At 45.3% G+C, this 26,891-nt stretch overlaps 1 protein-coding gene across 1 annotated transcript in view; it reads left to right on the forward strand.

Annotated features, from left to right (window-relative positions):
- Window positions 1–2,373: 2,373 nt before the first annotated feature.
- LOC123508468 (neuroblast differentiation-associated protein AHNAK-like) overlaps window positions 2,374–26,891 on the forward strand; it is a 67,309-nt gene continuing 42,791 nt past the window's right edge. The window contains 9 exon segments of the mRNA XM_045262220.1: window positions 2,374–8,765; window positions 8,767–11,473; window positions 11,476–20,168; window positions 20,550–20,669; window positions 21,189–21,410; window positions 21,442–21,894; window positions 21,952–22,941; window positions 23,097–23,843; window positions 23,846–26,448. Of these exon segments, the coding sequence (XP_045118155.1) occupies window positions 2,823–8,765; window positions 8,767–11,473; window positions 11,476–20,168; window positions 20,550–20,669; window positions 21,189–21,410; window positions 21,442–21,894; window positions 21,952–22,941; window positions 23,097–23,843; window positions 23,846–26,448 (22,478 nt within the window). The 5' untranslated portion in view covers window positions 2,374–2,822.

The following is a 26,891-nucleotide window of genomic DNA, read 5'->3' on the forward strand; positions in this document are numbered from 1 at the left end:
CTGTCTCACCAGGACTATTTTCCAAAGACACGGAGATGACAAGCCGGGTTTCTTAGGGTATTTCTCCTGTGAATTCTATAGTAACCATTTTCATTTGTTATTAGAACTGTAAAAACACCCTTGAAAACTTGTGTCACTTAAACGGGAGCCTTTTGAAATAGTGGAGGTGTGGGTGGCGCTGAGCTGTTACTGAATATGGTGCTGGCAAGTCTTAGCATCCTAATGTATTTAACCTCTAGTACCGGAATGCTTTTTTTACCATGAGTTTTAGATATGATTGGACGATTTTATTTAGTTTAGGAAAGGTTCACGGAGGTCAGAAGATTAATGTCCGGAGTCCTCACTATTCTAATCCCAACATAAGTATCTGAAGTTGTATAAAATCACCAAATAGTAAACGCATACTGAAGGGTTAATTACCAAGCATTCTAGTAACTTAGTGTGCAATTTGTCCGGGGGAAGACCTAAGATATGCATTAATTCAAGTGGAATGAAGGATACAACAAGGGTGGTGGCATGTCAAAGGGGAGAACTGCCAGTAATGAGATTAAGTTTAAATCGTCTCACATAAGAAGGTAGATAACTAGAATAGGCTGAGTGATTAGTGGCGAGTCAGTAGGAAGCTTTAACCACTTAAGTACCATGACGCATTTTCATATTCATTCTATACTTACTATTTTGTGATTTTATACAGTTTCAGATACTTATATATTGGGATTAAAATAGTGCAGACTCTGGCCATTAATCTTCTGACCTCCATACACCCTTCCTTATCTGAATAAAATCTTCAAATCATACCCAGAACCCATACCCAAGTATTGAAGGGGTTAGGAGATTAGACTCATTCATGGATGGGGATGATAGGTGGATATAGTCATAGATGCTTATTTATATGCAGGAGATCCCGCACGTAGATCTGCTTAACTCTTATGTTCTTATACACTAAACAACTCCTTCCCTGCTTGGAGAGTCTGGGAGATAGAGGACTGTAAGAGTGATTGCTGTCCCCTGGTGACTGTAAGTGGAAGGAAAAAAGTGTCTACTGGATATGATGCGTATTTTTTCAAGTGTTTGTTTTTATGAGTCGTGCGTTTGGAGTTGATCTGTTACTGTTGCCTAGACTGGTTAGTGAGAGGCTTTCATGTGCACTTGGCACCTGCTCTCATGTAGGAGTCATGTTCTGCTTAGTACTTACTGATGTTATATGTGTATTTAAAAAGTAAATTGAACACAAACTTGATAAAAAGTGAAAGTATTCTTGAGTCTCAACCGAAAGATGAAGAAATGTTTAGATTAACTAGCAGGCTCTCCCATCTTCCTCTCCTCCTCCTCCTCCTCCTCCACCACCTCGCATAGATGTGTGTGTGTGTGTGTGTGTGTGTGTGTGTGTGTGTGTGTGTGTGTGCGCGTGCGCCCAACATGTGTTCCTATCCCCATGATGGCCCTCTCTCTCTCTCTCTCTCTCTCTCTCTCTCTCTCTCTCTCTCTCTCTCTCTCTCTCTCTCTCTCTCTCTCTTACCCCCCTTCCTCCTTCCTTTCCCTTCCAGCATCTCGCTTCTGAAACCTAACACCTTGACCCTCGTGTGTGTGTGTGTGTGTGTGTGTGTGTGTGTGTGTGTGTGTGTGTGTGTGTGTGTGCGCGCGCACACACACACACACACACACACACACACACACACACACACACACACACACACACACACACACAGGAGCTCAAATAGACCTTCATACACGCAAGGAAATGAGAAGAAAGAGGCGGCAAGCGGTGATAATAGCGCACAAAACCTCTCTCTCTCTCTCTCTCTCTCTCTCTCTCTCTCTCTCTCTCTCTCTCTCTCTCTCTCTCTCATGGAAGATAGGACTTACAAGATAAGTGTTGTGAGATCAGATTATGTCTTGGATTTCTTCGATATTTTATCAGATGAGTGTTGTGGTATTTTCATACCAGATATGTATTGTTTACGATTGTAGAATGTGTGTGTGTGTGTGTGTGTGTGTGTGTGTGTGTGTGTGTGTGTGTGTGTGTGTGTTTTGTCTCGTTTAGTTCATTCATTATTGGGAAGGAGAGAGAGAGAGAGAGAGAGAGAGAGAGAGAGAGAGAGAGAGGAGGGAAGGATGTGGATTATTTTCACCGTTGACATCACATCAATGACCCACTGCTTCTGAAGGCTCATCTCCTCCCCTGCACCACACACCCCACCCCCAACATGACCTTCTATTGTGGTGACCAGCGCGTGGGTGGCTGGTGGCGGGGGCCGCAGGGGTTCTGGGAAGGAGTGAGCGTGGGCAGGTGGGGGAGGGGGCGGGGCCAGCAGTGGAGGGGTGCCCTGATGGCCGCCACTCGCACAGCTCCGCCGTGCCCGCGTCAGTCTCAGTAGTAAACCCGCCGCCGCCGCTGTCGCACCGTCGGCACCGTCTCGTGTCGCTCGCTCGCCCTCACACCCGCCCACCTGAGAGCCTCCTCGCGGCCACGCCCAGGCCGCCCCACGTCCTGGAGCGCGCGTGGGTCTTGCTCTACGCCGATTGGCATAACACGTGGGCCTTTGCTTATACAAGTTTGACGAGCACTAGTTGAATCGCAGTGGTAGCTTGGATTTACTTGACTACCACGTGAAAATGCAGGACCTGTTGGGAGGGAAGGTGGGTCTCTCGTGAATCGTCCTGCTGCCTCCTCGCAAGGGATAACAGTGTATGCTGTGTTCGTGGAATATCTTTTAAAGTGTGGTGGTGTGCAATGATGTCAGTATTATGATGGTCACTCTGAAATCTTACTCAAAGTGAATTCCTAATGTATGTTACTGTGAAGTGTGAACCAATGCGTCATGGGTAATGTTGAGGGTAAGCTGGCGGGGCGGAGGCATGTTGAGCCACCATACTGCACATCGCGGCCCCTCCCGCCCCTGCCCCGCGAGGAAGAGGTGGAGTCGATAGGCGACGATGACCTTGATTCTCCGCCTCCATACCCGCCGCCGCCGCCGCCAGGGGAGGAACACAAGCGGTTCTCGTGGCGGTTCAGGGACTCCGCCGTCTTTGGCCACAGCGAAAACAAGAGACGCTCGTGGCTGTTAAACATCACCAATGGCGGCGACAAGACGAAGGGCAAATTGGCTAAAGACGGTAAGGATGTCAATGATATTCAGGTAAACACAGGTGCAGGTGGCAATGAAGGCTCTGGCATCACTGGTGTTAAAGTGGAGACTAAAAAAGATCCAAAGATGAGTACCGAGACGACTCGCATCCACTCATACAAAATCACGACTAATGAAACAACTAGGGATTCGAACGGAAGTTCAAGCTCTCCGGCCTGGCAAACACGTGACGGCAAACTTATCAGCGTCAGCAAGAGCATGGTGAAGGGAGAGGATGGAGACGCTCCAGGATACAGCCTCCTTCATGAATGTACGAGGCCAGATGAGCGCACGGATCTGTCTCCCATTCAGATTAGTGGCAGTACCAACATGAATCAGGACTTGAAGGATGTGATTGAAGAACTCCGAGGAAACCCTAAAGTAGAGACCAAGACCACTGTTAAGACTATTTCTGATGGGCAAGGGGGTGTGGTGACCGTCACCACCACTCAGAAAACACTGTCTTCTCATGTAACTGTCACTGGATCAGACCTAAGCACTCGCACTCATAATGACTCTCTGAGTAAACTTGAGGCTGAACTGAGTGCCCTCCTCTCCCCAGGACTTGATGGTCACAGTAGGTCAAATTTACCAATGATCAATGGTGCAGAGCATGGCGCGCAGACTTCCATCTCTGCTGGAGATGTGGGGCCGCAAAATAATGGGGGGGTGAAAGTCGGCGCGCACGCGAATGACACTTATAACATATCTGTCTCACCAAACCTTCCATTACCCGATTTACAAGAATTTTCAGGCATGGGTGCTCCATTGCTTCCTGATGTAGTTAAAGATGACGGGGTGTGTGGTTCTGTGGGTTCTGGATCTGTTGGGGTGGGTGGTGGAGTATCTGGCACGTTGCCTGAGATGGAAATGACAAGTAGTCTACCTTCCGGTAGAGCCAAAGTTGACTTAGATTTTCATAGTGATGCTCCGAAGCTTAGTGCTGAAGCTGAGGGAGATGTGTCAGTCACTAAAGACGGCGAGCAATCCAAGTTGAAAGGCGTTGATTTACAAGTTTCAGGCCCTGAGCCTGTCGTTGATGCAGTTGATCTGAGTGGAGGCGTTCCGGTTAGCGATAAGAAGATCTCGGTACCTAAGAAGAAAAAGATAAATGGTGGACCTTGTTCATGCCTCAGTCCACCCTCAAAACTAGAAGCAGAAGAACCTTATGTCTCAGTTGATATAGCGAGGCCCGATGGGAGTATAGAGCCTACAGAGGCTGTAGCTACAGAGGCTGAAGTTGGAGAAGGTAATGCAGATATAGATGCGTCTCTTACAGCTGATGTGAGAGGTCCAGAAATAAAAAAGAAATCACCTAAAGCAAAAATGGGTTCATGCTTTGGAAAAACTAAGGAACCAAAACTGGACAATGAAATGAATCTTGAGGAAGAAGCAGAAATTAAAGCACAATCTACCAGCACAGGAGAACTTTCTGCAAAAGGTGAATTAAGTGGTGACTTGCCTAATGCAGATATTAGGCGTGACAAACGCACGAAAAAGAAAAACGTGAAATTATCATCGTGCTTTGGCAAACCTAAGGAACCTAAATGTGACACATCCAATGAATTTTCATATTCAGTAGGACCAGACCACGATGTCAAGGCTGAAATGCCTTCAGTGAGAGCAAATGTTAAAGCTGAAGTGCCAAATGCAGAGGCAGAAATGCAAATACCAGAAGGTGAAGTTAATTTTGGGGAAGGAACTGACACAAAGTTGTCCCTCACTACAACAGTGCCGTCTATTCCAAAAGTAGAAGCCGTTTTGGAGGGAAAAGCTGATATGCCAGATTTGGATCTAAAAGCAAAAGCAGAACCAACATTAAGAATAAAAAGTGATTTTGAGGTACAAGGAGACGTAGCAAGTTTAAGTAAAGAAGGCCCAGAGGTAGAAGTCAGCGGAGAGGTCAAGGCTCCAGAGGTGAAGGGTGGCATTGATATTGAATCACCTGATATAAAGGTGGAAGCTGGAATGCCTTCCCCTGCAGTAGCGGTAGAGTCTCCTGATGTGAAAATAAAGGGAGGTAAAGGAAAGGGCAAGCTTGGATCTTGCTTCGGAAAACCGAAAACTACTGATATTGAAGGAGAGTATAAGCCTGGAAAAGCAGAATTGGAAAGTCCCAAAGTATCAGCAGGAGTGCATGTTGAAGGGCCAGAAATTAAAGGAGACTTAACTGACGATGCTGCAGAGATACAAGCCAAGGGAAAGAAACCAAAAGCCAAGCTTGGATCTTGCTTTGGGAAACCGAAGTCTCCAAAAGTTGAGGCTGAATACCAACCAGGAAAGGTGGATGTTGATGTTCCAGGAGTGAGCGGTGAAGCAAGTGTAAAAACATCTGAAGGAGATGCCAAGTTCAACGTTGAGGCCCCTGACGCCAACGTGAAAGGAGAAAAAGGTATGAAGAAACCCAAAATGAACCTTGGTTACTGTTTTGGAAAACCAAAGGGTGCTAAAGTAGAAGCAGGTTACCAACCACCAGACGTTAGACTAGAAGGACCTGAAATAAAGGCTCCGAAATTAGAAGATGAAATCCCTGATGTTGAAGGGAACATCGAACTGGAGCCAGCAAAAACTTCTGTGGATGTAAAATTACCCAGATTGCCCGAAGTGAAAGGTGATATCAGCTTGGGAGACGTTCCTAAAACTGAGCCAACTTTAAAGATTGAAGGTGACATTCCTGACCTCCCTAAAGTTGAAGCCAAGCTGGGAGGTAAGGCAGAACTTCCTGATATTGATGTAGAAGGAAAGCTGCCTTCACCTCCTGATGTGAAAGGAGATATCAGCATGGGAGTTGACGTTTCCAAAGCTGAGCCAACTTTAAAGATTGAAGGTGACATTCCTGACCTCCCTAAACTTGAAGCCAAGCTGGGAGGTAAGGCAGGACTTCCTGATATTGAAGTAGAACGAAGGTTGCCTTCACCTCCTGAAGTGAAAGCAAACGTTGACATTGGCGGAACATTGCCTGACGTGAAGCTAGAGGGAGAACTCCCTAACGATGACTTGAAAATGGATGTCAGCGGGAATATGCCAAGCTTCTCTGCAGAGATTAAGGGACCTGATGTTTCTTTACCAGAGATACAAATGCCAAAAGTAAAAGGAGAAATTAAAGGCGACTTCCCCACAGCTCAGCTTCCTGAAGCACAAGTGTCATTGCCATCGTCACCATCGGCTGAAATAAAGGCAGAAGTTCAAACCCCACAAATATCAGGGGACGTAGATGTTCCTAAACCAAAGCTTAAAGGAAAGAAAACTAACTTTGGTCCATGTGCATGTCTTGGAGGCCCAAAGAAAGGCAAGTTGGAAGAACCTTATGTTTCAGCTGGTGCAGAAATCAAAGCCCCTCCAGATGTTGGTGTTGAAGGAAAAGTTGATGCCAGTCTGAAAGTTGAAGGTGATATTGAAGGCCAAAGTGTTGCTGTTGACGTCCCGAAGGGGAAGGCTGAAATTGATGTAGATACCCCTGAAGTCAAGGTGAAAGCAGACAAACCTAAGGGCAAGTTCGGTTCATGCTTTGGAAAACCAAAAGGCGTTGAGGTAGAAGGAGAATATAAACCAGGAAAGATTGATGTTGATGTTCCTGAAGCAGGTGCTGAAGCCAGCGTTGCAGCTCCTGTAGCAAAGGCTGAGATCAGTGTAGAGAGTCCAGACGTGAAACTGAAGGCTGATAAGACAAAAGGAAAGTCGAAATTTGGATCATGCTTTGGAAAACCAAAGTCCCCAAAAGTTGAAGGTCAATACAAACCAGGAAAACTTGAAATAGAAGATCCAGAAGTAGAAATCAGTGGAGAGGTAAAGGCTCCTGAGGCCAAGGGTGACATTGATATTGAGTCACCCGATGTAAAGGTGGAAGCTGAAGTGTCTTCCCCTGATGTAGCGGTGGAATCTCCCGATGTGAAAATAAAGGGAGGTAAAGGAAAAGGCAAACTCGGATCCTGCTTCGGAAAGCCAAAAACTCCTGAGATTGAAGGAGAGTATAAGCCTGGGAAAGTAGAATTAGAAGGACCTGAATTATCAGCAGGAGCGCGTGTTGAAGGCCCAGAATCTAAAGGAGAGGTCACTGGCGATGCTCCAGAGATACAGGCCAAGGGAAAGAAACCAAAAGCCAAGATTGGATCTTGCTTTGGGAAACCAAAGTCTCCAAAAGTAGAGGGTGAATACCAACCTGGAAAGATGGATGTTAATGTTCCAGGAGTGAGCGGTGAAGCAGGTGTAAAAACACCTGAAGGAGATACCAAGTTGAACGTTGAGGGCCCTGACGCCAACATTAAAGGAGAAAAAGGTATGAAGAAACCGAAAATGAAGTTTGGTTCCTGTTTTGGAAAACCAAAGGGTGGTAAAGTAGAAGCAGATTACCATCCACCAGACGTTGAAATAAAAGGACCTGAAATAAAGGCTCCAAAAGTAGAAGTTGAGATACCTAAGTTTGAAGGGGACATCGAAGTAGAGGCACCAAAGACTTCTGTAGAAGTAGAAATACCTGGATTGCCCGAAGTAAAAGGTGATATCAGCATGGGAGTTGATGTTCCCAAAGCTGAGCCAACTTTAAAAATTGAAGGTGACATTCCTGACCTCCCTAAAGTTGAAGCCAAGTTGGGAGGTAAGGCAGAACTTCCTGATATTGATGTAGAAGGAAAGTTGCCTTCAGTTCCTGAAGTGAAAGCAAACGTTGACATTGGCGGAACATTGCCTGACGTGAAATTTGAGGGAGAACTCCCTAAGGGTGACTTAGAGGTGGACGTTAGTGGGAACTTACCAAGCTTCTCTGGAGACATTAAAGGACCTGATGTTTCTTTACCAGAGATGTCAGTGCCAAAAGTAGAAGGAGAAATTAAGGGAGACTTACCCACAGCTGAGCTACCTGAAGCAAAAGTGTCATTACCATCACCACCATCAGCTGAAATAAAGGCAGAAGTTCAAACACCACAAATATCAGGAGGCGTCGATGTTCCTAAACCAAAGCTTAAAGGAAAGAAAGCTAACTTTGGTCCATGTGCATGCCTTGGAGGTCCCAAGAAAGGCAAGTTGGAAGAACCTTATGTTTCAGCTGGTGCAGAAATCAAAGCCCCTCCAGATGTTGGTATTGAAGGAAAAGCTGATGCCAATCTGAAAGTTGAAGGTGATATTGAAGGCCCAAGTGTTGCTGTTGACGTTCCAAAAGGGAAGGCTGAAATTGATGTAGATACCCCTGAAGTCAAGGTGAAAGCAGACAAACCTAAGGGCAAATTCGGTTCATGCTTTGGAAAACCAAAAGACGTTGAGGTAGAAGGAGAATATAAACCAGGAAAAATTAATGTTGATATTCCTGAAGCAGGTGCTGAAGCCAGCGTTGCTGCTCCTGCAGCGAAGGCTGAGATCACTGTAGAGAGCCCAGACGTGAAAGTGAAGGCTGAAAAGCCAAAAGGAAAGGCGAAATTTGGTTCATGCTTTGGAAAACCAAAAGGTACTGGTGTAGAAGGAGAATATAAACTAGGAAAGGTTGATGCTGATGTTCCTGAAGTAAGTGCTGAAGCCAGCGTTCCTGCTCCTGCAGCAAAAGCTAACATCAGTGTTGAGAGCCCAGACACGAAAGTCAAGACTGAAAAGCCAAAAGTGAAATCTAAATTTGGACCATGCTTTGGGAAACCAAAGTCCCCAAAAATCAAAAGGTGAATACAAACCAGGAAAGCTTGAAGTAGAAGGTCCCAAGGGAGAAATCAGTGGAGAGATCAAGGCTCCTGAGGCCAAAAGTGACATTGATATTGAGTCACCTGATGTAAAGGTGGAAGCTGGCGTGTCTTCCCCTGATGTAGCGGTGGAGTCTCCTGATGTGAAAATAAAGGGAGGTAAAGGAAAGGGTAAGCTGGGATCTTGCTTTGGAAAGCCAAAAACTCCTAAGATTGAAGGAGAGTATAAGCCTGGGAAAGCAGAATTAGAAGGTCCTGAAGTATCAGCAGAAATGCGTGTTGAAGGGCCAGAATTTAAGGGAGAGGCCACTGGCGATGCTCCAGAGATACAGGCCAAGGGAAAGAAACCAAAAGCCAAGCTTGGATCTTGCTTTGGGAAACCAAAGTCTCCAAAAGTAGAGGGTGAATACCAACCTGGAAAGATGGATGTTGATGTTCCAGGAATGAGCGGTGAAGCAAGTGTAAAAACACCTGAAGGAGATGCCAAGTTGAACGTTGAGGCTTCTGACGCCAAAATCAAAGGAGAAAAAGATATGAAGAAACCGAAAATGAACTTTGGTTCCTGTTTTGGAAAACCAAAGGGTGCTAAATTAGAGGCAGGTTACCAACCACCAGACGTTGAAATAAAAGGACCTGAAATAAAGGCCCCGAAAGTAGAAGTTGAGATACCTAGGGTTGAAGGGGACATCGAAGTAGAGGCACCAAAGACTTCTGTAGATGTAGAAATACCTGAATTGCCCGAAGTAAAAGGTGATCTCATCATAGGAGTTGACGTTCCCAAAACTGAGCCAACTTTAAAGATTGAAGGTGATATTCCTGACCTACCTAAAGTTGAAGCCAAACTGGGAGGTAAGGCAGAACTTCCTGATATTGATGTAGAAGGAAAGTTGCCTTCAGTTCCTGAAATGAAAGCAAACGTTGACATTGGCGGAGCATTGCCTGACGTGAAATTTGAGGGAGAACTCCCTAAGAGTGACTTAGAGGTGGACGTTAGTGGGAACTTACCAAGCTTCTCTGGAGACATTAAAGAACCTGATGTTTCTTTACCAGAGATGTCAGTGCCAAAAGTAGAAGGAGAAATTAAGGGCGACCTACCCACAGCTGAGCTACCTGAAGCAAAAGTGTCATTACCATCACCACCATCAGCTGAAATAAAGGCAGAAGTTCAAACACCACAAATATCAGGAGACGTAGATGTTCCTAAACCAAAGCTTAAAGGAAAGAAAGCTAACTTTGGTCCATGCGCATGTCTTGGAGGCCCCAAGAAAAGCAAGTTGGAAGAACCTTATGTTTCAGCTGGTGCAGAAATCAAAGCCCCTCCAGATGTTGGTGTTGAAGGAAAAGCTGATGCCAGTCTGAAAGTTGAAGGTGATATTGAAGGCCCAAGTGTTGCTGTTGATGTCCCGAAAGGGAAGGCTGAAATTGATGTAGATACCCCTGAAGTCAAGGTGAAAGCAGACAAACCTAAGGGCAAATTCGGTTCATGCTTTGGAAAACCAAAAGGCGTTGAGGTAGAAGGAGAATATAAACCAGGAAAGATTGATGTTGATATTCCTGAAGCAGGTGCTGAAGCCAGCGTTGCAGCTCCTGCAGCGAAGGCTGAGATCAGTGTAGAGAGCCCAGACATGAAAGTTAAACCTGAAAAGCCAAAACCAAGAGCTAAATTTGGGTCTTGCTTTGGAAAACCAAAGTCCCCAAAAATCAAAGGTGAATACAAACCAGGAAAGCTTGAAGTAGAAGGTCCCAAGGGAGAAATCAGTGGAGAGATCAAGGCTCCTGAGGCCAAAAGTGACATTGATATTGAGTCACCTGATGTAAAGGTGGAAGCTGGCGTGTCTTCCCCTGATGTAGCGGTGGAGTCTCCTGATGTGAAAATCAAGGGAGGTAAAGGAAAGGGTAAGCTGGGATCTTGCTTTGGAAAACCGAAAACTCCTAAGATTGAAGGAGAGTATAAGCCTGGGAAAGCAGAATTAGAAGGACCTGAAGTATCAGCAGGAGTGCGTGTTGAAGGACCAGAAGTTAAAGGAGATGTCATTGGTGATGCTCCAGAGATTCAGGCCAAGGGAAAGAAACCAAAAGCAAAGCTTGGATCCTGCTTTGGGAAACCAAAGTCTCCAAAAGTTGAAGGTGAATACCAATCTGGAAAGGTGGATGTTGATGTTCCTGGAGTGAGCGGTGAAGCAAGTGCAAAGACCCCTGAAGGACATATGAAGTTGGACATTGAAGCTCCTGACACCAAAGCTAAAGGAGATAAAGGTATGAAGAAACCCAAAATGAATCTTGGTTCCTGTTTTGGAAAGCCAAAAGGTGCTAAAGTAGAAGCAGGTTACCAACCACCAGACGTCAAAATAGTAGGACCTGAAATAAAGTCTCCGAAAGTAGAAGTTGAGATCCCTGATGTTGAAGGTAACATTGAACTGGAGGCACCAAAGACTTCTGTTGATGTAGAAATACCTGAATTACCTAAAGTGAAAGGTGATATCAGCATGGGAGTTGACGTTTCCAAAGCTGAGCCAACTTTAAAGATTGAAGGTGACATTCCTGACCTCCCTAAAGTTGAAGCTAAGCTGGGAGGTAAGGCAGAACTTCCTGACATTGAGGTAGAAGGAATTTTGCCTTCAGCTCCTGAAGTGAAAGCAAACGTTGACATTGGCGGAACATTACCTGACGTGAAGCTAAAGGGAGAACTCCTAAGGGTGACTTAGAAATGGATGTTAGCGGGAATTTGCCAAGCTTCTCTGGAGATATTAAGGGGTCTGATATACCTGTGCCAGAGATTTCAATGCCAAAGGTAGAAGGAGAAATTAAAGGCGACCTACCCACAGTTGAACTTCCTGAAACAAGTGTTTCATTACCATCGCCACCATCGGCTGAAATAAAGGCAGAAGTTCAAACCCCACAAATATCAGGAGAAGTTGATGTTCCTAAACCAAAGCTTAAAGGAAAGAAAACTAACTTTGGTCCATGTGCATGTCTTGGAGGCCCAAAGAAAGGCAAATTGGAAGAACCTTATGTTTCAGCTAGTGCAGAAATCAAAGCCCCTCCAGATGTTGGTGTTGAAGGAAAAGCTGATGCCAGTCTGAAAGTTGAAGGTAATACTGAAGGCCCAAGTGTTGCTGTTGATGTCCCGAGAGGTAAGGCTGAAATTGATGTAGATATCCCTGAAGTCAAGGTAAAAGCAGACAAACCTAAGGGCAAATTCGGTTCATGCTTTGGAAAACCAAAAGGCGTTGAGGTAGAAGGAGAATATAAACCAGGAAAGATTGATGTTGATATTCCTGAAGCAGGTGCTGAAGCCAGCGTTGCAGCTCCTGCAACGAAGGCTGAGATCACTGTAGAGAGCCCAGACGTAAAAGTGAAGGCTGAAAAGCCAAAAGGAAAAGGAAAACTTGGATCATGCTTTGGAAAACCAAAAGGTACTGATGTAGAAGGGGAATATAAACCAGGAAAGGTTGATGTTGATGTTCCTGAAGTAAGTGCTGAAGCCAGCGTTGTTGCTCCTGCAGCGAAAGCTAACATCAGTGTTGAGAGCCCAGACACGAAAGTCAAGGCTGAAAAGCCAAAAGTGAAATCTAAATTTGGATCATGCTTTGGAAAACCAAAGTCCCCCAAAGTTCAAGGTGAATACAAACTAGGAAAACTTGAAGTAGAAGGTTCCGAGGCAGAAATCAGTGGAGAGGTCAAGGTTCCTGGAGCAAAGGGTGACATTGATATTGAATCACCCGATGTAAAGGTGGAAGCTGGAGTGTCTTCCCCTGATGTAGCGGTGGAATCTCCTGATGTGAAAATAAAGGGAGGTAATGGAAAGGGTAAGCTCGGATCTTGCTTCGGAAAGCCGAAAACTCCTAAGATTGAAGGAGAGTATAAGCCTGGGAAAGCAGAATTAGAAGGTCCTGAAGTATCAGCAGAAATGCGTGTTGAAGGGCCAGAATTTAAGGGAGAGGCCACTGGCGATGCTCCAGAGATACAGGCCAAGGGAAAGAAACCAAAAGCCAAGCTTGGATCTTGCTTTGGGAAACCAAAGTCTCCAAAAGTAGAGGGTGAATACCAACCTGGAAAGATGGATGTTGATGTTCCAGGAATGAGCGGTGAAGCAAGTGTAAAAACACCTGAAGGAGATGCCAAGATGAACATTGAGGCTCCTGACACCAAAATTAAAGGAGAAAAAGGTATGAAGAAACCGAAAATGAATTTTGGTTCCTGTTTTGGAAAGCCAAGGGGTGCTAAAGTAGAAGCAGATTACCAACCACCAGATGTTGAAATAAAAGGACCTGAAATAAAGGCCCCGAAAGTAGAAGTTGAGATACCTAAGGTTGAAGGGGACATCGAAGTAGAGGCACCAAAGACTTCTGTAGATGTAGAAATACCTGGATTGCCCGAAGTAAAAGGTGATATCAGCATGGGAGTTGACGTTCCCAAAGCTGAGCCAACTTTAAAGATTGAAGGTGAAATTCCTGACCTACCTAAAGTTGAAGCCAAGCTGGGAGGTAAGGCAGAACTTCCTGGTATTGATGTAGAAGGAAAGTTGCCTTCAGCTCCTGAAGTGAAAGCGAACGTTGACATTGGCGGAACATTGCCTGACATGAAATTTGAGGGAGAACTCCCAAAGGGTGACTTAGAGGTGGACGTTAGTGGGAACTTACCAAGCTTCTCTGGAGACATTAAAGGACCTGATGTTTCTTTACCAGAGATGTCAGTGCCAAAAGTAGAAGGAGAAATTAAGGGTGACTTACCCACAGCTGAGCTACCTGAAGCAAAAGTGTCATTACCATCACCACCATCAGTTGAAATAAAGGCAGAAGTTCAAACACCACAAATATCAGGAGACGTAGATGTTCCTAAACCAAAGCTTAAAGGAAAGAAAGCTAACTTTGGTCCATGTGCATGTCTTGGAGGCCCCAAGAAAGGCAAGTTGGAAGAACCTTATGTTTCAGCTGGTGCAGATATCAAAGCCCCTTCAGATGTTGGTGTTGAAGGAAAAGCTGATGCCAGTCTGAAAGTTGAAGGTGATATTGAAGGCCCAAGTGTTGCTGTTGATGTCCCGAGAGGTAAGGCTGAAATTGATGTAGATACCCCTGAAGTCAAGGTGAAAGCAGACAAACCTAAGGGCAAATTCGGTTCATGCTTTGGAAAACCAAAAGGCGTTGAGGTAGAAGGAGAATATAAACCAGGAAAGATTGATGTTGATATTCCTGAAGCAGGTGCTGAAGCCAGCGTTGCAGCTCCTGCAGCGAAGGCTGAGATCAGTGTAGAGAGCCCAGACGTGAAAGTTAAACCTGAAAAGCCAAAACCAAGAGCTAAATTTGGATCTTGCTTTGGGAAACCAAAGTCCCCAAAAATCAAAGGTGAATACAAACCAGGAAAGCTTGAAGTAGAAGGTCCCAAGGGAGAAATCAGTGGAGAGATCAAGGCTCCTGAGGCCAAAAGTGACATTGATATTGAGTCACCTGATGTAAAGGTGGAAGCTGGCGTGTCTTCCCCTGATGTAGCGGTGGAGTCTCCAGATGTGAAAATAAAGGGAGGTAAAGGAAAGGGTAAGCTGGGATCTTGCTTTGGAAAGCCAAAAACTCCTAAGATTGAAGGAGAGTATCAGCCTGGGAAAGCAGAATTAGAAGGACCTGAAGTATCAGCAGGAGTGCGTGTTGAAGGACCAGAAGTTAAAGGAGATGTCTTTGGCGATACTCCAGAGATTCAGGCCAAGGGAAAGAAACCAAAAGCTAAGCTTGGATCTTGCTTTGGAAAACCAAAGTCTCCAAAAGTTGAAGGTGAATATCAATCTGGAAAGGTGGATGTTGATGTTCCTGGAGTGAGCGGTGAAGCAAGTGCAAAGACCCCTGAAGGACATATGAAGTTGGACATTGAAGCTCCTGACGCCAAAGCTAAAGGAGATAAAGGTATGAAGAAACCCAAAATAAATCTTGGTTCCTGTTTTGGAAAGCCAAAAGGTGGCAAAGTAGAAACAGGTTACCAACCACCGGACGTCAAAATAGGACCTGAAATAAAGTCTCCAAAAGTAGAAGTTGAGATCCCTGATGTTGAAGGTAACATCGAACTGGAGGCACCAAAGACTTCTGTTGATGTAGAAATACCTGAATTACCTGAAGTGAAAGGTGATATCAGCATGGGAGTTGACGTTTCCAAAGCTGAGCCAACTTTAAAGATTGAAGGTGACATTCCTGACCTCCCTAAAGTTGAAGCTAAGCTAGGAGGTAAGACAGAACTTCCTGACATTGAGGTAGAAGGAAAGTTGCCTTCAGCTCCTGAAGTGAAAGCAAACGTTGACATTGGCGGAACATTACCTGACGTGAAGCTAAAGGGAGAACTCCCTAAGGGTGACTTAGAAATGGATGTTAGCGGGAATTTGCCAAGCTTCTCTGGAGACATTAAGGGATCTGATATACCTGTGCCAGAGATTTCAATGCCAAAGGTAGAAGGAGAAATTAAAGGCGACCTACCCACAGTTGAACTTCCTGAAACAAATGTTTCATTACCATCGCCACCATCGGCTGAAATAAAGGCAGAAGTTCAAACCCCACAAATATCAGGAGAAGTTGATGTTCCTAAACCAAAGCTTAAAGGAATGAAAACTAACTTTGGTCCATGCGCATGTCTTGGAGGCCCCAAGAAAGGCAAGTTGGAAGAACCTTATGTTTCAGCTGGTGGAGAAATCAAAGCCCTTCCAGATGTTGGTGTTGAAGGAAAAGCTGATGCCAGTCTGAAAGTTGAAGGTAATATTGAAGGCCCAAGTGTTGCTGTTGATGTCCCGAGAGGTAAGGCTGAAATTGATGTAGATACCCCTGAAGTCAAGGTAAAAGCAGACAAACCTAAGGGCAAATTCGGTTCATGCTTTGGAAAACCAAAAGGCGTTGAGGTAGAAGGAGAATATAAACCAGGAAAGATTGATGTTGATATTCCTGAAGCAGGTGCTGAAGCCAGTGTTGCAGCTCCTGCAGCGAAGGCTGAGATCAGTGTAGAGACCCCAGACATGAAACTGAAGGCTGAAAAGCCAAAAGGAAAAGGAAAACTTGGATCATGCTTTGGAAAACCAAAGTCCCCAAAAGTTGAAGGTCAATATAAACCTGGAAAACTCGAAATAGAAGGTCCCAAAGTAGAAGTCAGTGCAGAGGTCAAGGCTCCTGAGGCCAAGGGTGACATTGATACTGATTCACCCGATGTAAAGCTGGAAGCGGGTGTGTCTTCCCCTGATGTAGCGGTGGAGTCTCCCAATGTAAAAATAGAGGGAGGTAAAGGAAAAGGCAAACTCGGATCTTGCTTTGGAAAGCCAAAGACACGTGAGATTGAAGGAGAGTATAAGCCTGGGAAAGCAGAATTAGAAAAACCTGAAGTATCAGCAGGAGTGCGTGTTGAAGGGACAGAAGTTAAAGGAGATGTCATTGTCGATGCTCCAGAGATACAGGCCAAGGGAAAGAAACCAAAAGCCAAGCTTGGATCTTGCTTTGGGAAACCAAAGTCTCCAAACGTAGAGGGTGAATACCAATCTGGAAAGATGGATGTTGATGTTCCAGGAGTGAGTGGTGAAGCAAGTGTAAAAACACCTGAAGGAGATGCCATGTTGAACGTTGAGGCCCCTGACGCTAAAATTAAAGGAGAAAAAGGTATGAAGAAACCAAAAATGAACTTTAGTTCCTGTTTTGGAAAGCCAAAGGGTGCTAAATTAGAGGCAGGTTACCAACCACCAGATGTTGAAATAAAAGGACCTGAAATAAAGTCTCCAAAAGTAGAAGTTGAGATACCTAGGGTTGAAGCGGACATCGAAGTAGAGGCACCAAAGACTTCTGTAGATGTAGAAATACCTGGATTGCCCGAAGTAAAAGGTGATATCAGCATGGGAGTTGATGTTCCCAAAGCTGAGCCAACTTTAAAAATTGAAGGTGTCATTCCTGACCTCCCTAAAGTTGAAGCCAAGCTGGGAGGTAAGGCAGAACTTCCTGATATTGAGGTAGAAGGAAAGTTGCCTTTAGCTCCTGAAGTGAAAGCAAACCTTGACATTGGTGAAGCAGTTCCTGATGTGAAGCTTAAGGGAGAACTCCCTAAGGGTGATTTAAAGGTGGACGTTAGCGGGAATTTGCCAAGTATTTCTGGAGACATTAAAGGAACTGATGTTTCTTTACCAGAGGTGTTAATTCCAAAAGTAGAAGGTAAAGTTGAGGGTAATTTAGCTGGTAGTGAGCTACCAGAAGATAATGTGGCTGTACCTACACTTCCATCAGTGTCTCTTAAAGGTGATTTCTTAGAGAGAGAAATTACTTTGGGTGAAAATTTGAGCACCGAATATAGTGGAGGAGCTGCCGCTGAAGTGGAAGTTCAGATTCCAAGCGTTGAACAACAGGACATTGATATTTCACTACCAAAAGGCATGGCTGAGGTGAATGTAAATCCTCCAAATACGGGCGTTGATATTTCAGGACCAACTGTTGACTTTGAAGTTCCTGAAGGGAAAGCTGGTATTAACATAGATGCTCCAAAAGTGAAAGTGAAAGGCGATAAACCAAAGATTAAATTTGGATCATGCTTTGGGAAACCAGAAAGATTGGATTCTGGAGGAGAATATATACCAGTTGATGTTGAAATTCCTGAAGCAAGTGCTCAGGCTAGCATCGAAGTTCCAGAATCAAAAGCTGAAGTCTCAGTCGAAGCTCCAGATATGAAAGTGAAGGCGGAGAAGTCGAAACCAAAGACTGACTTTGGATCATGTTTCGGAAAGCCAAAAATCTCAAAAGTTGAGGACGAATATAAACCTGGAAAAGTTGAGTTAGAAGGCCCAGAATTAGAGATCAGTAGTGAAATCATAGCTCCTAAGGCCAAGGCTGACATTGATACTGAACCATCTGAAGTAAAGGTGGAAGGTAAAGTCACTCCTCCCTCAGTTGCAGTGGAATCCCCTGATATTAATGTAAAGGGAGATAAAAGAAAAAATAAGCTTGGATCCTGCTTTGGGAAACCCAAGACTCCTAGATTAGAGAGTGAATATAAGCCAGGAAAAGTAGAAGTAAAGAGTCCTGAAGCTTCGGCAGGAGTTAATGCTGAAGCCCCAGAAATTGAAGGAAGCATCAGTGTAGAAGCACCAAGGATAAAAACTAAAACCAAAAAGTCAAAAGGCAAACTCGGATCATGCTTTGGAGAACTGGAAGGACCAAAGGATAAATACCAACCTGGAATTGACAGTCCTGGAGTAGCTGGTGAAGCAAGTGTTCAAATACCCACAGGAGAGGCAGAGTTGAATGGTGAGACCCCTGACGTTAAAGTTACAGGAAAAAGTAAAAAGCCCAACATGAAACTTGGATCCTGCTTCGGGGAACCGAAAGGTACTGAGGTGGAAACAGGTTACCAGCCAACGAAAGTTAGAATCGAAGGACCCAAAATAGAAGTTCCAAAAGCAGAAGTAGAAATGCCATACACAACAGAAAAAATGGAAGTGAAGACACCAGATGCCTCTGTTGATATTGAGGTGCCTGGATTGCCAGAAGTGAAAGGTGATATCAACATGGGAATGGGAATTGACGTTCCTAAGGCTGAGCCAACATTAAAAATTGAAGGCAACATTTCTGATCTCCCTAAAGTTGAAGCTAAACTGGGAGGTAAGGCAGAACTTTCCAATATCGGAATAGAGGGAACGCTGCCTTCATCCCCAAAAGTAAAGGCAAATATTGATACTAATGGACCAATGGATGAATTGGATGTAAAGCTTGAGGGTGATGCAAAAATAGACATGAATGGGAGTTTCCCAGGCTTTTCAGGGAATATCAAAGGATCAAATACATCTCTACCAGAAATCTCAGTGCCAAAAATGGAAGGAGGAATTACAGGAGAATTACCAAGCGTAAAACTTGAAGGAGATTCCCCTTCAATGGTTATCGAAGTCGATTCACCTGATTTTTCCATACCTTCAGAAAAACTTAGTATAAAATCTCCCAAACTTGAAACAAAGTGTGAGTCAGAATCCATAGATATCAATGCTGATCTTGATGCAACTGTTCCTGATATTAAAGTTAAAAGTGAAAAGCATAAAATCAACATAGGATCATGGTTAGGAAAAGCTAAAAGTCCTCTTTCAAAGGGTCACTATTCTCCAACAAAGGCGCAGAAAGTCGATGCAGAAATAACTGGGACGGCTAACATAAGACCGTTTGATGCTCAGGTAGATTTGGACATTCCAGTCTGTGAAACTAAAGCTGCAGTATCATCACCAGATACAAGAGTAGAGTCCCCAGAGGTAAATATAAAAGGAGGTAAAGGAAAGGCCAAGTTAGGATCCTGCTTTGGGAAACCGAAAACTCCTGATGTGGAGGGTGAATACAAACCAAGAAAAGCCAAAATTGAAGGTCCTGAAATGTCTGCTGAAATGAATGTTGCAACGACGGAGGTTGAAGGTGACGTCAGTGTAGAAACGAAGAGTAAAAGACCAAAGGCCAAATTTGGATCATGCTTTGGAAAGCCAAAGTCTTCAGAAATGGAGGGTGAATGCTACTCCACAAAGATAGAGACTGATGTTCCAGGAATTACCGGTGAAATAGATGTTACAGGGCCATATGTAGAGGATGGTGACCTATCATTGCCAGCAGTTGAAGTAAAAGCTGAGCCACCAATTCCTCCAATGCGCAAGAACAAATTAAAGCATAATATTGATGTTCCTGAAGCTGGTGTTACTGGAAAATTGCCTGACTGCAACGCTGGGGCTAGTTTACAGGCCACAATTCCTGATGTTCTTGTTGGGACAAATGGAAATAGTTTTGGTCTTAAGTCAGATATCCCACAAATGAAAGCTGAAGTTGGAGGATTTGAAGGAAAATTAAATATTAAAACTGATGTTCCAGATATAAAGGGTAATGTTCCAGAAGTTACAGGTGAAATCTCAGGCAGTACAGGAGAGTTGAATATCAATGCTGGTGTTCCAGAAATAAAGGCAGATACCCAAAGGTTTGGAGGAGGATTGAGTTCTAAGGCTAATGGTCTAGAAATGATGGCAGATATCCCAGAGGTAAAGAATGACGGCCTTGGGTTGAAAGGAAAAATGGACTTCAGTGCTGATGTCCCAGAAGTGAAAGCCTGTATTCCAGGCTTTGGTGGAGGTTTGAACTTTAAGGCTGATGTTCCAGAAATGAAAACTGATGTTACAGGATTTGGAGGAAAAATTGAAATGGATGCCCACGTCCCAGAGGTAAAGGCTAATATCCCAGAGATAAAGGCTGATGTCCCAGGGTTTGCAGGAAAGTTAGACTTCAAGGCTGATGTCCCAGAGATAAAGGCTGATGTCCCAGGATTTGGAGGAAAGTTGGACTTCAAGGCTGATGTCCCAGAGATAAAGACTGATGTCCCAGGATTTGGAGGAAAGCTGGACTTCAAGGCTGATGTCCCAGAGGCAAAGGCTGATGTCCCAGAGATAAAGGCTAATGTACCAGGATTTGGAGGAAAGCTGGATTTCAAGGCTGATGTCCCAGAGGTAAAGGCTGATGTCCCAGGATTTGGAGGAAAGCTGGATTTCAAGGCTGATGTCCCAGAGGTAAAGGCTGATGTCTCAAGGTTTGGAGGAAAGCTGGATTTCAAGGCTGATGCCCCAGAGGTAAAGCCTGATGTCCCAGGATTTGGAGGAAAGCTGGACTTCAAGGCTGATGTCCCAGAAGTAAAGGCTGATGTCCCAGGATTTGGAGGAAAGCTGGACTTCAAGGCTGATGTCCCAGAGCTAAAGGCTGATGTCCCAGGATTTGGAGGAAAGCTGGACTTCAAGGCTGATGTCCCAGAGGTAAAGGCTGATGTCCCAGGATTTGGAGGAAAGCTGGACTTCAAGGCTGATGTCCCAGAGGTAAAGGCCGATGTCCCAGGATTTGGAGGAAAGCTGGACTTCAAGGCTGATGTCCCAGATGTAAAGGCTGATGTCCCAGGATTTGGAGGAAAGCTGGACTTCAAGGCTGATGTCCCAGAGATAAAGGCTGATGTCCCAGGATTTGGAGGAAAGCTGGACTTCAAGGCTGATGTCCCAGAGGTAAAGGCTGATGTCCCAGGATTTGGAGGAAAGCTGGACTTCAAGGCTGATGTCCCAGAGGTAAAGGCTGATGTCCCAGGATTTGGAGGAAAGCTGGACTTCAAGGCTGATGTCCCAGAGGTAAAGGCTGATGTCCCAGGATTTGGAGGAAAGCTGGACTTCAAGGCTGATGTCCCAGAGGTAAAGGCTGATGTCCCAGGATTTGGAGGAAAGCTGGACTTCAAGGCTGATGTCCCAGAGGTAAAGGCTGATGTCCCAGGATTTGGAGGAAAGCTGGACTTCAAGGCTGATGTCCCAGAGGTAAAGGCTGATGTCCCAGGATTTGGAGGAAAGCTGGACTTCAAGGCTGATGTCCCAGGATTTGGAAGAAAGCTGGACTTCAAGGCTGATGTCCCAGAGGTAAAGGCTGATGTCCCAGGATTTGGAGGAAAGCTGGACTTCAAGGCTGATGTCCCAGAGGTAAAGGCTGATGTCCCAGGATTTGGAGGAAAGCTGGACTTCAAGGCTGATGTCCCAGAGGTAAAGGCTGATGTCCCAGGATTTGGAGGAAAGCTGGACTTCAAGGCTGATGTCCCAGAGCTAAAGGCTGATGTCCCAGGATTTGGAGGAAAGCTGGACTTCAAGGCTGATGTCCCAGAGATAAAGGCTGATGTCCCAGGATTTGGAGGAAAGCTGGACTTCAAGGCTGATGTCCCAGAGGATAAAGGCTGATGTCCCAGGATTTGGAGGAAAGCTGGACTTCAAGGCTGATGTCCCAGAGGTAAAGGCTGATGTCCCAGGATTTGGAGGAAAGCTGGACTTCAAGGCTGATGTCCCAGAGGTAAAGGCTGATGTCCCAGGATTTGGAGGAAAGCTGGACTTCAAGGCTGATGTCCCAGAGGTAAAGGCTGATGTCCCAGGATTTGGAGGAAAGCTGGACTTCAAGGCTGATGTCCCAGAGGTAAAGGCTGATGTCCCAGGATTTGGAGGAAAGCTGGACTTCAAGGCTGATGTCCCAGAGGTAAAGGCTGATGTCCCAGGATTTGGAGGAAAGCTGGACTTCAAGGCTGATGTCCCAGAGGTAAAGGCTGATGTCCCAGGATTTGGAGGAAAGCTGGACTTCAAGGCTGATGTCCCAGAGGAGGCTGATGTCCCAGGATTTGGAGGAAAGCTGGACTTCAAGGCTGATGTCCCAGAGGTAAAGGCTGATGTCCCAGGATTTGGAAGAAAGCTGGACTTCAAGGCTGATGTCCCAGAGGTAAAGGCTGATGTCCCAGGATTTGGAGGAAAGCTGGACTTCAAGGCTGATGTCCCAGAGGTAAAGGCTGATGTCCCAGGATTTGGAGGAAAGCTGGACTTCAAGGCTGATGTCCCAGAGGTAAAGGCTGATGTCCCAGGATTTGGAGGAAAGCTGGACTTCAAGGCTGATGTCCCAGAGGTAAAGGCTGATGTCCCAGGATTTGGAGGAAAGCTAGACTTCAAGGCTGATGTCCCAGAGGTAAAGGCTGATGTCTCAAGGTTTGGAGGAAAGCTGGATTTCAAGGCTGATGTCCCAGAGGTAAAGGCTGATGTCCCAGGATTTGGAGGAAAGCTGGACTTCAAGGCTGATGTCCCAGAGGTAAAGGCTGATGTCTCAAGGTTTGGAGGAAAGCTGGATTTCAAGGCTGATGCCCCAGAGGTAAAGGCTGATGTCCCAGATATAAAGGTTGGTGTCCCATTGTTTGGAGGAAAGCTGGACTTCAAGACTGATGTTCCAGAGATGAAGGCTGAGGTCCCAGGATTGGCAGGAAAGCTGGACTTCAAGTCTGATGTACCAGAAATAAAGGCTGATGTCCCAGAGATAAAGGCTAATGTACCAAGATTTGGAGGAAAGCTGGACCTCAAGGTTGATGTCCCAGATATAAAGGCTGTTGTCCCAGAGATGAAGCCTGAGGTCCCAGGATTTGGAGGAAAGATGGACTTCAAGGCTGATGCCCCAGAGGTAAAGGCTGATGTCCCAGGGTTTGGAGGAAAGCTGGAATTCAAGGATGATGTCCCAGAGATAAAGACTGATGTCCCAGGGTTTGGAGGAAAGGTGAACTTAAAGGCTGATGTCCCAGAGGTACAGGCTGATGTCCTAGGATTTGGAGGGAAGCTGGACTTCAAGGCTGATGTTCCAGAGGTAAAGGCTGATGTCCCAGAGTTAAAGGCTGATGTCCCCAAGTTTGGAGGAAAATTGGATTCAAGGCTGATGTCCCAGAGGTAAAGGCTGATGTCTCAAAGATGAAGGTTGATGTCCCAGGGTTTGGAAGAAAGCTGGACTTCAAGGCTGATGTCCCAGAGGTAAAGTCTGATGTCCCAGGATTTGGAGGAAAGCTGAACTTCAAGGCTGACGTTCCAGACATAAAGGCTGATGTCCCAGAGATTAAGACTAATGTACCAGGATTTGGAGGAAAGCTGGACTTCAAGGCTGATGTCCCAGATGTAAAGGTTGGTGTACCAGGATTTGGAGGAAAGCTGGACTTCAAGGCTGATGTCCCAGATATAAAGGCTGATGTCCCAGAGATAAAGGCTAATGTACCAGGATTTGGAGGAAAGCTGGACTTCAATGCTGATGTCCCAGAGGTAAAGGCTGATGTCCAACAGATAAAAGCTAATGTCCCAGAAGTTGGAGGAAAGTTGGACTTCAAGACTGATGTCCCAGAGATAAAAGCTAATGTCCCAGAGATCAGGACTGAGATCCCAGGGTTTGGAGGAAAGCTGGACTTCAAGGCTGATATCCCAGAGGTAAAGGCTGATGTCCCACAGATAAAAGCTGATGTGCCAAGAATTGGAGGAAAGCTGGACTTCAAGGCTGATGTCCCAGAGATAAAGGCTGATGTCCAAGGATTTGGAAGAAAGTTGGATTTTAAGGACAATGTTCCAGAGGTAAAGGCTGATGTCCCAGGGCTTGAAAGAAAGCTAACTTTTGAGACTGATGTTCCAGATATTAAAAGTGGTTTTGCAAAAATAGAGACAAATATCCCAGGTATAGGAGGAAAGCTAGATGTGTCAGATGTAAAAGGTGATGTATCTGGATTTGGAGGAAAATTGGTTTGAAGGCTGCTGTCCCAGAAACTAAAGGTTATGTTCCAGAATTTGCTGGAAAGGGAGATGTAAAGTGTGTTGTTCCAGAATTTCAAGCTGAGGCCCCACGAGTAGAAAGACAGCTAGACTATAAGGATGGTATCCCTGACTTTTCCAGAAAGATGGACATACAGTCTGATATCCGAGACTTTGAAGTAAAACAAGGACTGAAGGCTGATGTTCCTGATGTAAGGGCTGATATCTTAGTTGATGCAGGGCTGAGCTTTAAGGGTGCTGTTCCAAATGTTAAAGCTAATGTCCCAGCACATAGTGAAAAGATAGATTTAACAGCTGATATCCCAGAGTTAAAGCATGATGCCCCACGACATAAAGGAATTGACTTGAGTGCAGATGTTCCAAAAGTCAAAACAGATCTTACTAGTCTATCTCTTAAAGGTGATGTTTTGATTAAGCCAGTACCTCCCTCTACTACCACTGGTGTTCCACTACAGGTGAACGTTGCAAGTGATGTTTATCTTCCTGAGGGTACCCTTGACATACATAATGATGCTCCTAGAGAGTCCAGATCATCTGAATCAAATAGTTTAAAGACACGCATTCCTGTTCTGGATATTAAATCCAGGCTGTCTGAACCTACAGTTTCTTTATCATCAACTGAAGCTGATCTTTCTGAAGTACAAGTTGGAACTGGTGTAAGTCCTCCTCGAGAGGATACAACAGCCCCTTCTGGACGGGGTTCAAGAAAAAAGAGAGGAAGACGTGGGAGAGGTACTGAAGAAGATATCGATGTGTCATCAATTAAACCATGGGAGAAACCTGGAGATAAAGTTGAGTTTACAGAGGGAGTTGATGTCGCAATGCGAGGATTGGACACTCAGCTCAAGCTCGACACAGAAGTTTCTGGGATGTCAGTCAGTGGTGGTAATGATGATTCTCCAACACGAAGTAGAATTCCTAGATTTAGTGGAGTATCCAAACAAGGGACAGGGGCAGAAGATATGACACAACCACGAGACATGATTGCCGACGGTGTTGAGGGACAAGTAAAGGTAGAGGGTAGAAGTGGCATACCAGTGTTGTCCGAACGTATTTCTATCTCATTTAGGCCTCAGGATGAGACAGAAGTGCAAAGTAACATTCCAGTAGCAGCAACCCCAGAAGGCGCAGCTCCCATCGGCTGGGTCTTACCACCATCCACCACACAATCACCAACTCACGGGGTAATACTCAGGGATGATCGGTCATTGCCAGGAGGGGTAACCATACAACCTGGGCAGTATGGGGTAAAAGGGGAGATCACTCAACATATGCCAGATTCAAATCAATCTTTGTCTATCGATTCTGAGGAAAATCGGGGTGGTGATCCATATATCAAGGGTAAGCTGGGGCCATTTAAACTTACACCTGAGAGGACAGTGAGCGAGTGTAAACCTGAAATCACGAAAGTTAGTAGTGACCCGGAGAGCCTAAGCAACAAATCTTTGGAGGCACAAGGGCCTGAGACCATGAAAGAGTGGACCCTAGAACCTCAGTCTTATCAAGTCAAAATGGAAACAGATCCCAGTATAAAATTAATGTCTGATCCAACCGTGACGGAACTTCATACTAGAATGGTTATTGGAGACGGTGACCAGCGGGCAAGTAAACAGTCTCGAACGGTGTTTGTGACTGAAGACGCTGGCGGGAGAGTAGTGGTTCACAGAAGAATGGATTCCACTTCAGCACCTTCAGGAGAACAGACAATTTCATCGGCGATGACAACAACACCTGAAGATCTTAGTTCAATGCTGAGTCAGGGTCCTTCTTCAACAGTCTCCACAGTGGTGACAACAAGTGAATGGCCTGAGGGAGTCACCACACAAAAAACAGTTCGAGTTAGGAAAATCAGAAAAATTAAAGTAGGAGATGGACCTGAAGAAACTATTCTTGAAACTGACTACGAAACCGTCCCAGGTGAGGAGCCTGACCTGTCTAGGCTTGAGGGAATGTTACAAAGTAGCGAAGTGTTGCGAGTCACACCAGAAGGGGAGCCAAGCCTATCACATTTGCCACCTGAATTGAGAGACACCTCTCTACTCCACTTTGATTCCAATCAAAGGGAGGCACCTGGAGATACACACCAGACTGTCACTAGGACGGTCAAGAGGATACCTTCAGGAGAAATTGCTCAGTACCTCCCAGAAGGGTTCGACAAAAATCTTCACAAAGTTGTTGGAGGAACGACAACGACAACGACAAAAACTGTGCGAAAAGTAAAAATGTTAAAGAAAGATGAGAGTGGTAATATGGTAGAATGTGATGCAGATGATGAGGATCTCCAAACCTTGCTACCATACCTCTCATCTGAAAGTGCTTCTTCCACTGTCCCCACCAACACCACCACTACCACCACCACATCTTCTGAAGATGATGGCGGTGTGGTTACCACTACCACCACTACCACCACCGACGGAGGCACCGTCACCAGAGTAATTCGACAAAAACGCTTCATAACGGATGGGTCATCGATAAGTGAGTTCGAGGAGGGGCCTGCCGCCGCCGGTGAGTGTGAGGGCGGCGTGCCCGAGAGGGTTAGGGCGGAACCCGAACAGTCTCCCGACGATCACAGAACATAGTGAACCAAACGAATGAAACGAACCTATTTGTATATTTATGCTGTGAATATGCTTAGAGAACATATACCTTCTGTACATATCGTCATGTAAGCTACACCAGTCTGTGTCTGTGTGTCACTTGCCTCGTCTACCTGATACAAGTGTGTTACACCCGCAACACAAGTGACTCCCACTAGGCCAGTAAAGCTAATGATTATATTGCTCAATGTGTCTGAAAAATTTCTTCCAATGAACACACTTGGTGCCTTATTCTTCTCTGGCGAGTGACCCGTCCGTCCACGTCGGTTTAAGAAGCTCCAATCAACTTTTCGTTATACTCACTCCACCACCACGATCACAGCTGCCGCCGCCATCACTGCCTTCCACGGTAAGTCACACTTTCATATTCACAATATCCTTTTGACACTTTGTTTCCCTCATTATTTTTTCCTTATGGTAACAA

Source organism: Portunus trituberculatus, chromosome 24 (genome assembly GCF_017591435.1).
Source record: "Portunus trituberculatus isolate SZX2019 chromosome 24, ASM1759143v1, whole genome shotgun sequence".
NCBI lineage: Eukaryota > Metazoa > Arthropoda > Malacostraca > Decapoda > Portunidae > Portunus > Portunus trituberculatus.